Source organism: Urocitellus parryii, chromosome 9, assembly GCF_045843805.1.
Source record: "Urocitellus parryii isolate mUroPar1 chromosome 9, mUroPar1.hap1, whole genome shotgun sequence".
In the NCBI taxonomy this organism is placed as follows: Eukaryota; Metazoa; Chordata; class Mammalia; order Rodentia; family Sciuridae; genus Urocitellus; species Urocitellus parryii.
Window position 1 is genome coordinate 14,154,385 of NC_135539.1, and position 13,904 is coordinate 14,168,288.

Sequence of the window (13,904 nt, forward strand, 5' to 3'; positions counted from 1 at the left end):
AGCTATGGCCACATTATCAATGAAAGAGAAGATCTCCTAGATTTGCAGAGTAAGAAGTAAAAATTTGTTTCAGTTACTAAAAATGTAACTGGCATTCTATAGGAACCATGATTTGTGAATAGCCTTGTTCAGTTCTTTCACTAATCCACTGTATCATTTGGGTACTTGTTTAACATCTCCATTTGATTTGACTGATTAATTCTTTTCATTCTTTTTAGCAACTAGAAAGCCACTAGATGGCAATTTTTACATTAAATAGTTCATGAAATTGGTAACACCAAAAACAGAAACAATTTGAATTGTGTAGATTAGGAGCAACTTTTAGGTTGAAGGATATTTGTTATTATTAAATGGCATTATCAAAAAATGAAGTTTTATTAAGTTTTTTTACAACACTTAATTGAGTTACATAATAAAATGATTTGCCACTTATACAAACCAGAATGTTCTCGTCCTGAGAATTCTATTCCCACTTCCTGCAAGGCACCGCTTAGTCCTTTTGGCTTTCTTCTATAGAAGAGCTGACCAAATCAAAGAAAACATAGCTAAAAATGTTATTACTACTTGAAAGGCTAGATATTAACTACTTTTCATAATTTTAGTTCTATTGAATTTGAAATATGCTTATTTCTTTTTTTTAATATTTATTTTTCAGTTTTTTTTTTTTTTAGGTGGACACAATATCTTTATTTTTATTTTTATGTGGTGCCGAGAATCAAACCCAGTGTCTCACCCATGCTAGGTGAGTGCACTACCACTTGAGCTACATCCCCAGCCCCTGAAATATGCTTATTTCTATTGTATTGTTTTAAAAGTCATATTTATATGAATATTCCCAAAGAAAATACCAATACCATGTATGGGAAATAATGTAATCATTTTTCAATAGAAGGAAAATGAACATGCCCTTGCCTTTCACTCTTACCTTGTAAGTTGCTCTGAGATCAATCCAGGAATTTAAGAACACGGGTTTTAACAGTTGTTTTCTTTTACACTCATACTCCAGGCAAACCCCCAAGTCCCAGTCTGCATTAAGCAAATTAAAACAGAACAAAGTTATTTACGTCAGAATTTCCTTCCACTTACAAATAAATATGGAAGATGATATAAAATAGTACAGTAAGGCTAAATTGCTCTTCTAATAACTAATAATAACATGTATGCTTTTTATTCCTTTAAATAACTTATTATTAAAGAAATTACATTGGTAACTAAGTTTCAAAATGATTTCTTAAACACCCAATAAAACCCTTATTGTTTCAGAAACAAGATGTTAAATTAGGAATGTCATATTTCTTATATTCTAGGAATATGTTAACGTATTGAAAAACCAAATATTTTACAGCAACTTGAATCCAACTATGACTATCAATCTATGTTATCAAGGGTGCTGTACTGCTATCAATGACTATTAATGGCAATTAATTGATTAATTTATCATGGTCATACAAAGACCTATGTTAAATGGTTCATTTTTTTTCTTAATATCTATATTAGTAAGGATCAATGCATAAAAGCAAAGGATGTGACCTCATGACTCTTTATTCTAAAGGATACAGAAAATACCATAATGAGTTTTCAATGAATCATTGTCTGAATTCAGAAGAACATTCAGAAGAACCCTGAAAGATTCTAAAAGCTGATGCTTATATTTTTAAGGTATCCAGTATCATAATGTTAAAGATATGAGCAAATTTACTTTTTCTTGGTTAACACTGTGAGGAACTTGAATTTATTTTCCTGGTCCAGGTTAAGAAGTATAATTGTAGCTGGGCGTGGTGCACACCTGTAATCCCAGTGGCTGGGGAAGCTGACACAGGAGGATCTCGAGTTCAAAGCCAACCTCAGCAATGGCGAGGCGCTATGCAACTCAGTGAGACCCTGTCTCTAAATAAAATACAAAATAGGGCTGGGGATGTAGCTCAGTGGTGCCCCTCAGTTCAATACCCTGTACCAAAAAAAGAAAAGAAAAAAAGTATAATTCTAGATTACTAAGTAGAAAATTAGCAATAAAGATTTACATCGTTGGGCTGGGGCTGTAGCTCAGTGGCAGAGCGCTCACCTCGCACATGTGACCTTGGGTTCTATCCTCAGCACCACATAAAAATAAACAAACAAAATGAAGATATTGTGCCCATGTTTAACTAAAAAAGTATATATTAAAAAAAAAATTGACATCGTTATAATGCTACCCATTTGTGGTTTACAGGAATAACTCAAATATTATTATTTTTTACCTGACCAAGTAACAAATGCACACAATTTTGCTGCAGAAGTAGAAGGCTCCGAAACCCCAGTAGCAAAAATAATTTTCTTCTGTTGCTGAATCTTATGAATCCATTTACAGAACTGAGATAAGCAAATCTTCAGAGGGACTCCTTCATCAACTTGAGCCTGATTAGAGTCACAAAATCTGAATTCAACAATCAAATTCTATAATTATTAAGCAGACATTATAATTATATGGGAGGATATAACAAAGAGGTTCTAACTGGCAAAGAATTTATCCAGTGAAAAAATGTTAAGATACACAGGAGTTCTTTAACGATTAGAACTCACCAAGATAAGAATTTGGTTGATAAATCTAAAATTGGACAGAAATATAATCATTAAATCCAGATTGACAGAAATAAAAGATAAATTTGAGTTACTTCATTTCCTTAGGATCATTTCTTTGTTTTTCCCCTTCCAATGCTGGGGACTGAAATCCAGGACTTCCACATGCTCAGCAAGCACTCTACCACTGAGCTGTAGAGCCAGACTTGATCGTCATGTTTATAACACAATTCTAATTTTTAAATATCCCAGTGGATTTTGGGAGAGGACATTATTTCTCTTAACACTTAATAAATAAAATACCAAATGGTATTTTAAAACCCAATAAAACCCTTACTGTTTCAGAAACAAGAGAAAGATGTTAAATTAGGAACGTCATATTTCCTATATTTTAGGAAAATGTCAATGTAATTGAAAAACCAAATATTTTATAGCAACTTTTTTTTTTCTAAAACTGATTTATGAATCTTAAAATTTGCATCATACCTGTTTTATGCCTGTCAGCTCCATGCAAAATTCCGAAAGGATTGGATGTTCTTGAGGCTGAACATAAGCATGGAATTCGCATTCAATCTCTCCAGTTAATGTGTTCAGCAATACTGCTGGAAATTCAACTAAATCAAAGAATTATCAACCAACACTTGAATATACAAGTTTTAACAATGCTATAGTCATTTTAAACTAAACATATATTGTCAAAATAGAATTATTAAACAATAAATTTCAATAAAAGCATAATAAGAGACCAAAGGAGTATGATATGAAGTAACAATAAACCATAAATAAAAATACTGAAAATACTGAAATCATATTCATCTCTATAGTTCCACAATTAAATATGAAGACCATATGGAAGTTGAAATAATTGTTTTAGTTTCTATGTATTTGAGGTTTTGTATATAATTCTAAAACAATTATTTTACACAATGATACATTTAGGTATTTGGGATTTTGTTGTTTTTAAATAAAGACAGGTTTTATATAAAACTACCAATTCATAGACCATCTCCTAAACTATTGGCTGGTTTATATCTATAAACTTTAAAATGACTTCCTTAATGCTAAATTTGTTTGGAATTTATTGGAATTCCAGACTTACTTATTTCCTGGCTATTGTGGTGTTTCCCATCATTCCAGCAGGTGGATTCAAAATCAATCACAATTAAGTAGTCATACAACTGCTCTGCAAAAGATCAGGGTGTTCTTATGCTTTATTAGTGGTGAAAATACAGGCTACAAAATGTAAAGAAATTAAGCGCATTACTTACTGGATTTGCTTCTTCCTTGTTTCTCATTTGCTGGTGCAACTGATTTTCTCCTAATTAATCCAAGCTGCCTAAAAATGTAAAACAACCCAATAAGATCAATGAACCCATTCACACTACTGGGCAAATGGCAAAGTACTCCTTAATGTGCTCTGATGGAAGAGAAACTAAACTAGACTTTGGGAGGAAAGACCTGGGTACTTTTTCTTTTTTTTTCCCACTTCACATCATCATACATATAATCTGTATAATGATGATGGTCTCCTTAGGGGAGGGGAAGGGGGAATAGGAAGGACAGCAAAATAAAATAGACACTAGTTTTCCTGTATGTATATACGTGACTGTATGACCAGTGAGATTGTGCAACCTGTACACTCAGAAAAATGAGAAATTATACCCCATTTGATTCAAATGTGATGTCAAGATCATTGTACTGTTATGTGTAACTAATTAAAACAAATTAAAAAAAATAAAAATAAAAAATAAAAAGACCTGGGTTCTTGTACTGTAATCCTCTTTTTTGTATATTTATATTTTATTTTGAGACAGGGTCTCACAGAGTTGCTTAGTGCCTCTCCAAGTTGCTGAGGCTGGCTTTGAACTCATGATCCTCCTGTCTCAGCCTCCTGAGCGGCTGGGCTGTCATCCTCTTTTGATTTTTAGTAGTCATTTTACCTACATAGACCTCAAACACATATTAGCAAACTTAGGTTAATTTTATCTGCTCCCTGTATTTTACAGTAATGTTGGGGAACTCATGATTGTAGGGGTACAGAAACACTGAAGAGCTTTAGTTATTTTTTTAGTTTTTTTTTTCCTTTTTCAAGTCTTTGCTATGTATACAGCACAATTCTGAGAAAATATGAACACAGGGCTGTGGAGAGCCACAGCAGAGTCGGAATGGCCCCTGGCATTTTGCCAGAAGGAATGGTTGAGAGGTGAGGCCAGCGAGCCATTAAGATGACGAGCCATTAAGATGACGATAATTAAGTTAAGTTGTGTATAATTGCTGTGACTGGATGATGCTGAATTGAAACAGGCTGTATATTCAGTTGTATATAGACCCCTGCTGTCCCGTAATAGGGCAGCTCCTTCAGGACAGGTGCCTGCGTGGTTCTCCTTTGCTAGCAAAGCAATAAACCATCCTTTTTCCTTCTCAAGACCATTTTCTCTTGCTGGATTGGCATCAAGACAAGGACAGCTTTCTACACTGAGGATAGCTTTCTACCCCAAGGTCAGCATTCCACAACAAGTACTCAAGGTGAGACTCTGAGAGGCAGGGAGAGTTTTTAACTGTTGTAGTGCTGTTTTGTATTTTTGCTTTGTTGTTATTGCTGCTAAGAGGTGGAAGGTAAGGGTAGGAATTTGGGAATAACTAATAACTAGCATTTACTGTTACTACACAGCAGGTACTAAACATACACGGTGAACTCATTTAGCTAGCAACTCTAGGAGGCAGACATTTTTGGTCCCCACATTTTTTAGATGAGAAAATGGGTAACTTGTCAAGTGGACAGTTTTGGCGGCGCGCGGTGGCGCACGCCTGTAATCGCAGCGACTCCCAGGCTGAGGCAGCACAAGTTAACTGGGTCATTCGTTAGTGGTGCGACAAAAGGCATGATAGGTGCACTGGCGCCGGCCTGGGACCTCCCAACAAGTTACACGGGGCTGTCACTGTCCCGTGGTTTTCCCAAGGCTACAAGGGGCAGACGCAGGCTCCAGGCCACGGAGAAGAGAAAGCCGGGGCTCCTTGGGCTCCTTCCCGCCTAGCGGAGCGCAGCCTGGGGCTGGAGACCCAGGTTCCGGCAGGAGCTTTTCAAAGCGTGCCGATCCCGGACGCCGAGAATGAGGAGAACAGAGGCCGCCACGGCGGACGCCGCCAGCGCAGCCCTGCCCGGGACGCCTGCGCCGGACCCAGAGCGACCACCCTCCCTGGCACCGCGGAAAACCCACTAGCGTACCGCGCCAGGCGCTTGGTTGCCATCCCCAACACTCCGGGTTCTCCGACGTCCAGCTGCCGGAAGTCCACTGACCCCCACTTCCGGTCCGTTCAAACATCCGGCGCGGCTGAGGCGGCGGCGTTGGCAGAGGCGGCCGCAGCGCCTGGAGCTCCGTTCCTCGCTTCTCGCGCGTTTCCGAGACTTCGGGGTTGTGGGAGTGGTTTTAGGCGGGGAAGCTGCTAGGGAGCGCCCCCTTCCGTCTTTGCCAGCGGGCCGGCGGCGTGGCCGGCGTTAGGGAGCCGTTTGGAATCCGGCCTCGGGAGGCAGACGGTTGGGGCGCGCGGTGGTGGGCGAGTCCGCGGGAAGGGGAGGCGCGTTGGCACCCTGGCTACCGAGGGCCGACGGGGAAAACTCTGTAAAATGGGGAACGAGGGGCGCCTCGAGTCCCGGGGAATGGGGTCGTCGAGGTTTGTCAGATGTAGCTTGTCTTTCCCCACAGAATCATGGAGCCAGAGAAGGAGAAGACCGGGAGGCTCCCCAGGAAGGGCAGGAAGAGGAGACGGGTCCCCAGCAAGCTGATCGGGACCCCCGAGGCGAGGATATCCCGTTCCGATCCCGTGGACAGGCAGCCCGAGCCCAAGGTGAGCAAAGGGAAGCCTACAGACCCCTCATTCCAGCCTCCTTCGGAGTCTCGAACCGGGATCCGCCTCACCCTCCCATTGCCTTTGCTGAGTGGGCTCTGCTCATCGGTAAAGTGAGAATGATATTGTGCTGCTTTCCACTTTGTGGGCTGTTTTTTAAAACTTGCACAGTGCCTGGCACACATTCTTAACTGAGGTCTTCAGGATGCCAGGAGGCTTTCGAAGTTCTGGGAATAGCCTCGTGCACAGAAACACACAATTGGAATTGCGCTCCTTGCAGTTCGCGTTCCAGTAGAGGAATAATAATGATGACAGCCAAACTTACTTCATTCAGACTCTTCATTAACCGTAGATCTCTACCTTAATCTCATACATTTGGTTAGCAATATTTACCCAAAGATCTACCTGCTCTATTTGACTAGGAATTTATCTTGAAAATTTTTAGGTAAGTGTTATCAATATGGAATTTTTTTTTTCAGATAGATAATAATCCCTAACAGTTATTATCTAACAAGCTATTCATTAAATGATAGGGAAAGATTCATTACATTAAATGATAGGGAATGGATAGTAAAAAGATGAATAGAATTGGGGCCTTGTAGTCTGTATTCTAATTGTTCTATTACCTGTTCATTTCTTTATTATAAAATGAGAAGTGTAGTACTTAAATAATTGAATTCAATGATTAAATACATGTTAAGTGTTCAGAACTATATCTGGCTAATAGCAGGTGCTCAATATTAACTTAAGGCCATGGGAGAAAATTTAGCAATAACTGTCTATTTACTTATGTCACATAGACTTAATATGCTGCACTAGCAATCTCATGGATAGAATTATACTTTACTCACTTACAGGAAAGTAAGACTTGGAAAAATTAAGACACTTGTTCAAGATTATAGAACTTGATATTTGAACTCTGGTAGTATGATTCCCAAGGTTTGAATTCCTGACCCCTACACTCAATTATGCTTTCCAGACATAAAAAATGAGTTGTACACATGGATTTCATATTTATCTATTGTGTTTCTATTATCTATTACCTATCTCTTATTTTCTGAGTCTTTAATAACAACCATGACAACCATGAACTACTTTGATAACCAGATATAAGTGCAAAGTTTTCTTAAGGAGGTGGGAGATTCATTGAACTTCCTGTTGGCTGACTGCTTAGCTTAGTATGATCTAGTTGCTGTGTCCTTTCCCTCATACTGCGATAACTGCAACATGCAATCTTGGCCCCAGTCAAACCATACTACCTGTTTGGACACAATATTCTTTCCAATGGGACAGACATTTTATTTTCAAGGCCCAGCCCCAGTGCTTTTCTGTCACTGAAACTTTTGGTCCCATATTTGTAATAGCACTCATGGTATGTTGTAATTACCTGTCATTTTTCTTTCCTTAGTGGGATGACTCCTTGAGAGCATGAAGCATTTTATTCATCCTAATATTTTTAGAACATAACCAAGTATAATTCGGGTTCTACAACAATGTTTATTAAATATGATAATAATATCACAGCTTATTTTAGGGCTTTATTTTCAATTAGAATTCTTAGTTATGATTGTAAAACTAATGAGAAACTAGAATGATTATTTGCCTTGCTTTATTTCCATTCTTGATCATCATGGTTTGCGATGCCCCTTTGCAGAGAGCCCGATTGGCTAGCATTTTAATTGCTGAAAACTGTGAAGTAACCCATGAACAGTTATGTGAGTTGCTGAAGTATGCAGTTCTGGGTAAACCGGATATTGAGAAACCCAGGTATGAGATGTGTGTAGATCAACGGTCTCAAACTAGTATCTAAAGGGCTATGTCTGGCTTACCAACATCTATTATTCGGTGTATCCTCATCATAATTTTTTAGTAATAGCTGCCATCAGTTAAATTTGGGAATTTCTAAAATCAAGATTTTTGATGTCTTTAAAAAACTAAAAAATCTAGCAACTGACTCTGTCTCTCCATTTGGTAAGTATTTGTCAAAGCTGAGTAATGGTTTTCCTCTTTAGATAAGGTGTGTATGCTCCAGTGTCCCATCTGACCTGCTTCCCTTAGATATTTTATTTCTTTCCCCATGGTGTAGAACCATAGAAATAACCTGATAATATGTTAGTAGTTCCTGTCATTTTGTTTTATGAATAAAGAGCAAAGAGAATTTTGCTATTCTGATAGTCAATGCCATTATTATCTTATGACTTATTATCTTTTGAAAATTGTTTTTATACCAACAAATTATATACTAATTAATTTTATACCAACAAAATTAAAATTTGTAAATACCTGCATTTCACTGGGGGAGGTTGTTACAAATTGGCTAGATACTTCAAAAGCCACCTTCCATATCAATAAAAACTGTACTGTAAGTTTGTCAATTTATCTAAAATTGAATTTCTGGAAGTCAGTCATTTGATTACTTGGTTTAGGAGGGGCTGCATGTAGGTTGAGATCTTGGGATGAGTCTTTATAAAATGAGCTTTGTTCTGGTTTAAAGCAAATCTTAATGGGATAGTGAATTTAAAGCATTGTGTTTCCATTGGTATTTTACTTGAATGAAACAAATATTTGTCTTAAGAGATCTTTGAGTTCTCTGTAATAATGACTTCCAATTCCAGGAAGTCAGTGGGTGATAAAAAATTCCTTTAGCTATCCCTGTTAATTTTTTCATACTTTCCTTCAGTATACCTGAAACTGTCTTAGAGTATCACTCTGAGCTGATTGATTTGATTTTTTTAATAGGTGGTGTCAGCTTCTTTACCAAAGCCAACTGAAGAGAATAGTGGTTGTTATCCTTCAAGGGATGAGTCAACTACACTTCTACAGGTTCTATTTGGAGTTTGGATTTCTCCGAAAAGCCTTCAAACACGTAAGTTAAGAAAACTTTGTATTAGAGGGGGTGAGTTAGGTCATATCATTTTAAGACTAATACATGTATCTGAAAACATGCCTCATGACCGCCTAACAAATGGCAGGGAATATAGAGAGTTAGAGGCCTCATGTTAATGATATTAGATTTCTCTCTGATTTTCTTACACTTATTTATAAATTATAGTCTGTATCTTCCAGATTGATATTGTCCTATTTAATTTGGGGTATGATATTTTCAGATTATAAAGTTTATATAAAATCTTTATTTTTTTACCTCTTTAAAAAAATCATAAGATTGGGCCCCCTTAGGAAGGGTATGCAGAACTGAATAGCAGCTGTCATCTTGAAAAGGCATGTGCTCTATTTTCCCATAGCTGCCTCCATTCCCTAGTGGCTTCTTTTATCCATTTACTTCTGAAGGTGTTTGATTAACTCTAATTTAATCTCCCTGAGTCTCCATTTTATGAAGCACTTCCTATATATTAAATTCTATATTAATCATACTGCATTCATCACTTTTAATTGTACAATAATCCTATAAGAGTTTTTATCCCTGTTTTTTACTTAAGAAACTGAGTAACTTGATCAAGTTACAGCTATAAAAAGTGAAGGTTAAACTTAGGGCTAGAGCTCTCACCCTCTTTATCCTATTATTATCTGTTTTCACTACCTTAAATGCTGTCCAGTGAAATAATAAATATTGAAGAGCTTTGAAAATACAAAAATGTTGTACATTTGTATAATGTTTCTCCTTGTTTTTTTTTTGTTTTTTTTTTTTTTTTACAAGGTGTAACATGAAAGACAAAATTTCCAGCAGGTGGTTATTAATACCAATGTGGCTTTGTTTACCAAGTCACTTCCATATTAAGGAAATGGATTTTATTTTACAATGCAAACAGTTAAGGTCTAGACCTTTCATTGCACTGAGCTAACAAAATTCTAGACCATTCATACTATTTCGACTGCTCTCAAACATTTTTATAAAAATCTTAATTTCAGAAATTCCGCTTGCCTCCTCCATCATCTAATTTTCTAGCTGATATTATTGGGCTACAAAATAAAGAAACAGCTGGATATCTGCCTAAGACCATCGAAGGTATGACTATGACTCTGTTTATCAAGTGTATTAATGCAGGCAAGAAAACTGAATTTTGACTAGCTGAGTCAGAAGGTTTTTTTTTTTTTTTTTTAAGGAAAAAAATGGGCAGGTACGTAGGGCGGTTATACATAGAAACCACTGCCAGGGTCATAGCTCAGAAACTCTAGCTAAGGATACTCGGATATCACTAACACTGGAGTCTTAAGAATTACTGTGAATAATTTCTGAACCATGACTGGATCTTTGTACTAGCATACAGGGGCAGAGGAAGATTTTGCCTTTAACTAATGTTGGGAACACTTACTAATAACTATTTGAGTGATGAATGGGAAATATAGATGCTCCTAGTTCCAGCAAGAGCTATAGACTCAGCAATTAAAGTTTCTTGAAAGTATATATTATCCATAATAGCTGTGTTTCAAGATGTGGATTATATCTTGCCAGCAAGTTAAGCTAACTCTGTTTTGGGGGGATGGAGGTGAGTGGAAGGATAGAATAGAACTTATTTGAGCATACATACAGTAAAGATAAATATTGTCCAGTTACATTTTATGTGTTCAAAAATAATTAAATAATGTATAATTGCACTGAAGGAACATGAAAAAAAGTGAAGAATAACCAGTGATTCCTTCACATGTCCTTAAGAACAGTGCTTCCTATTATCCTTCATCTCAACATCTTTAATTTTCTACCTTTCCTTTGTTTCCTTCTCCGATAGATGCCCTTATCTAATTTGAAGCTGTGTCTGATTTAACATACACTGTATTTTAAATATCTTTCAATAAATCATGAATCATCATGATTTTAGGCTCAAATAAAAATCTTAATTTGAAAGAAAAATAGAAAAAAGAAATTTGAAGAATAGCAACTGGGAATGTTGAGGGGGCTAGGAGGTAGAGATGAAGCTGGAGAGGCAGGTTAATGCCATTTCCTATAGATTTACTTATCAGTCTTCATGGATGATTTCTTCATAGATGATTTCTATAATCTCTAGATTTTCATCTACCTGATGGACATTGTTAATGGATATTCCATTGTCCCCCCAAATTTTTTATAGGTAAAAAATTTTTCTCATCCCCAAATAATGGGCTCCTGTCTTTAAGTCCTATCTTCTCTTGGTACACTTCTTGAAGACACCAGTCTTGAATTTTAGAATTACATTTTTTGTTTTTGTTTTTATAGCTCCCTGTCCCCCAGCCTGCATGGCTTATTCCCTTATTAAATCTGTATTCAGATGTCACTTTATCAGAGACCTTTGACAAACAGTTTTCATGCCTTGCTAATCCTTATCGCCCCCCTCCTATACTTCACTCTGTTTGTTATCCCCACCTGATGTATTAAATATTTAATATTTATTTAATACATCTTCCCCACTATCATTTAAGTTCAATAGGAGATTTTGTTGGTATTGTTCACTGGAATTCTTGGTGTCTACAGCAATGCTGAGCATGTAATAAACAGTTATAAGTATTTTGTTGACTGAATTATTGTCACCATTCTGTACCAGTTTTTCTTGTATTTATGTCTATTCCTTTTCCACTGTCCCTTCTAGCATCTTGCTCTAGACATGAGTCATAATTTTTTTCCCCAACAAAGCTTTTTCTAGTTTCTTTCTACTGCATTTTTTTCACAAATATTGGAGGTTGATCTTTCTTAAATTATTATGTTGCTTCCCTTCTCAAGAACTTTCTATTGCTCCCAGTTACTTACTGAATGACCAGAGGTCAAACTTTTGGGCCTGGCATGCACATGTGATAGTCTTTCTTTCATCATTTTCATTCAGTCTTGGTTCTTACACTCCACTCGCATACAGATCTTTTCTTCTTAGTGGTCTAGTCACTGCCAAGCCAAGTTATATATATTTCTGTCTTACCTAGAACGTCTTCTTCTGCTTATGACACTTTGGCTTTAAGAGCTGTTCTCCATCCCTTTCATAACATCAACTTATGTGTTTTCTTTTGTCTTCTAATTGGTCAAGTCTCTATATTTTCTAGTTAAAATTTTTAAGATAGGCAGTCCATTAGCATTGCTAAAATGTCCCATTTTAGCATGTTTCCACAAGGAATATCTATGGACTATTGGTTATTCTTTACATTAGTTCTTCTTGAGCCAGGTCCACATCCTTAACTCAAACACTGATAGCTTCTAATTAAGGAGTAGGATGGTGCTACTGGAGTAGATAGCTATAGTAGATGACCGTTTGAGTAGATGGAGTAGATTTGCTAGAATGGACTATTGTGTAGGCACTATAACATACAGGACTAACACCAGTATCAGAATTCTGCCTTTTCCACTTAGGACTCAGCTTCTGTCTTTTCCTCTCTTGAACTCTGACCACTTGAGCCTAAAGCATAATCTTCATTCTTTCTTTTATAGCCTTTATTTTTATATTTCATTGGGATTTATTCTGTTTGTATTATTACAACTGTATTAGATAGCAGCTGCCCTTGAAAGCTGGGGCTGGGTCTTCAACAATGTTAGGATGCGTGTCATAAGGTTCTTAGACATCCTAACATACATTCTGTTGTATTTCTTTGTTTTAGGATCTTTACCGTCTGCCATTACAAAACCTAACATCAACCTCCAGAATGACCCTATCATTCAAAAGTATGGCTCTAAAAAAGTGGGCTTGCTTCGATGCCTTCTGACAGAGGAGGAAATGAAAACTTTTAACTTTCCATTACAAGGTTGGCTTAGATGTAATCTAATGTTGGTAACAGTTTATTTAAGTACTGTTGCTGAAAGTTCATTTTTCTGGCTACTTTCCAAATGGGAGATTTTTACTTTTTCATATTTTACAAGAAAATATTTGAAGTGCATTGTTTCTCAAATTAAGGGATATAAACCATGATTGGTAAAGTGATTATTTAAGATAGTGTATGAAAATGATATTAAATAACATTAAATATTTAATATTTATTGCCTTTCGCTCTTTCTCATTCCATATTCTTTCATTCCTTCTCAGTATGTCTTTAACATTTTTCTTTTTTTTTAAAGAGGAGAGAGAGAGGTAATTTTTTTTAATATTTATTTTTCAGTTTTCTGTGGACACAACATCTTTATTTGGTTTTTATGTGGTGCTGAGGATAGAACTCAGCGTCCCGCGCATGCCAGGCGAGCACAACTTCTTGAGCCACATCCCCAGCCCTGTCTTTAACATTTTTCTAATACCTAATGCCTCATTTCTTTAATAGAGCAGGACTAGGCTCAGAATCTTGATCAGTTACATAGGACTAGGTCAGTTGGTGTATAAAAGGTGCATAGCATGTTGTTTGTTTAGTAATTTTTTGGCATTATTGCCATTGATGTATAGATGAGTAGCAAGTATAATGCCTCTCAGATTTGGGGTTGCCTTTTCTGGGCTAAACCATATTTTGATTTCTTATAATTATTTAATATAGAGAAGGTGCCTAGGAAATATATTTGATATTTTGTTTGCCTAGATGAATCTAGAGTGATGTTTACCATTTCTAGTCTTTGTGTGTGTGTGTGTGTGTGTGTGTGTGTGTGTGTGTGTGTGTGTGTGTATGTGTGC

The 13,904-nt window shown here is 36.7% G+C and overlaps 2 protein-coding genes across 8 annotated transcripts in view; one reads left to right on the forward strand and one right to left on the reverse strand.

The window, feature by feature from the left end:
* Eri2 (ERI1 exoribonuclease family member 2) overlaps nt 1-5,855 on the reverse strand; it is a 17,196-nt gene extending 11,341 nt beyond the window's left edge. For 2 of the 4 annotated variants that reach the window (XM_026402451.1, XM_026402448.2), the window contains exons 1-7: nt 5,783-5,849; nt 3,825-3,892; nt 3,656-3,739; nt 3,043-3,170; nt 2,238-2,394; nt 926-1,026; nt 440-521 (exon numbers count right to left, since the gene is read on the reverse strand). In XM_026402451.1, coding sequence (XP_026258236.1) covers nt 440-521; nt 926-1,026; nt 2,238-2,394; nt 3,043-3,170; nt 3,656-3,739; nt 3,825-3,892; nt 5,783-5,805 — 643 coding nt within the window. In that variant the 5' untranslated portion in view covers nt 5,806-5,849. Of the gene's footprint in view, nt 1-439; nt 522-925; nt 1,027-2,237; nt 2,395-3,042; nt 3,171-3,655; nt 3,740-3,824; nt 3,893-5,782 lie in introns of all 4 variants that reach the window. The other 2 variants (XM_026402449.2, XM_026402450.2) reach the window with 2 other exon arrangements.
* Rexo5 (RNA exonuclease 5) overlaps nt 5,794-13,904 on the forward strand; it is a 23,590-nt gene continuing 15,479 nt past the window's right edge. Inside the window, exons 1-6 of one of the 4 annotated variants that reach the window (XM_026402447.2) lie at nt 5,794-5,865; nt 6,261-6,402; nt 8,057-8,169; nt 9,142-9,268; nt 10,270-10,366; nt 12,913-13,056. In XM_026402447.2, coding sequence (XP_026258232.1) covers nt 6,265-6,402; nt 8,057-8,169; nt 9,142-9,268; nt 10,270-10,366; nt 12,913-13,056 — 619 coding nt within the window. In that variant the 5' untranslated portion in view covers nt 5,794-5,865; nt 6,261-6,264. The other 3 variants (XM_026402446.2, XM_026402444.2, XM_026402445.2) reach the window with 3 other exon arrangements.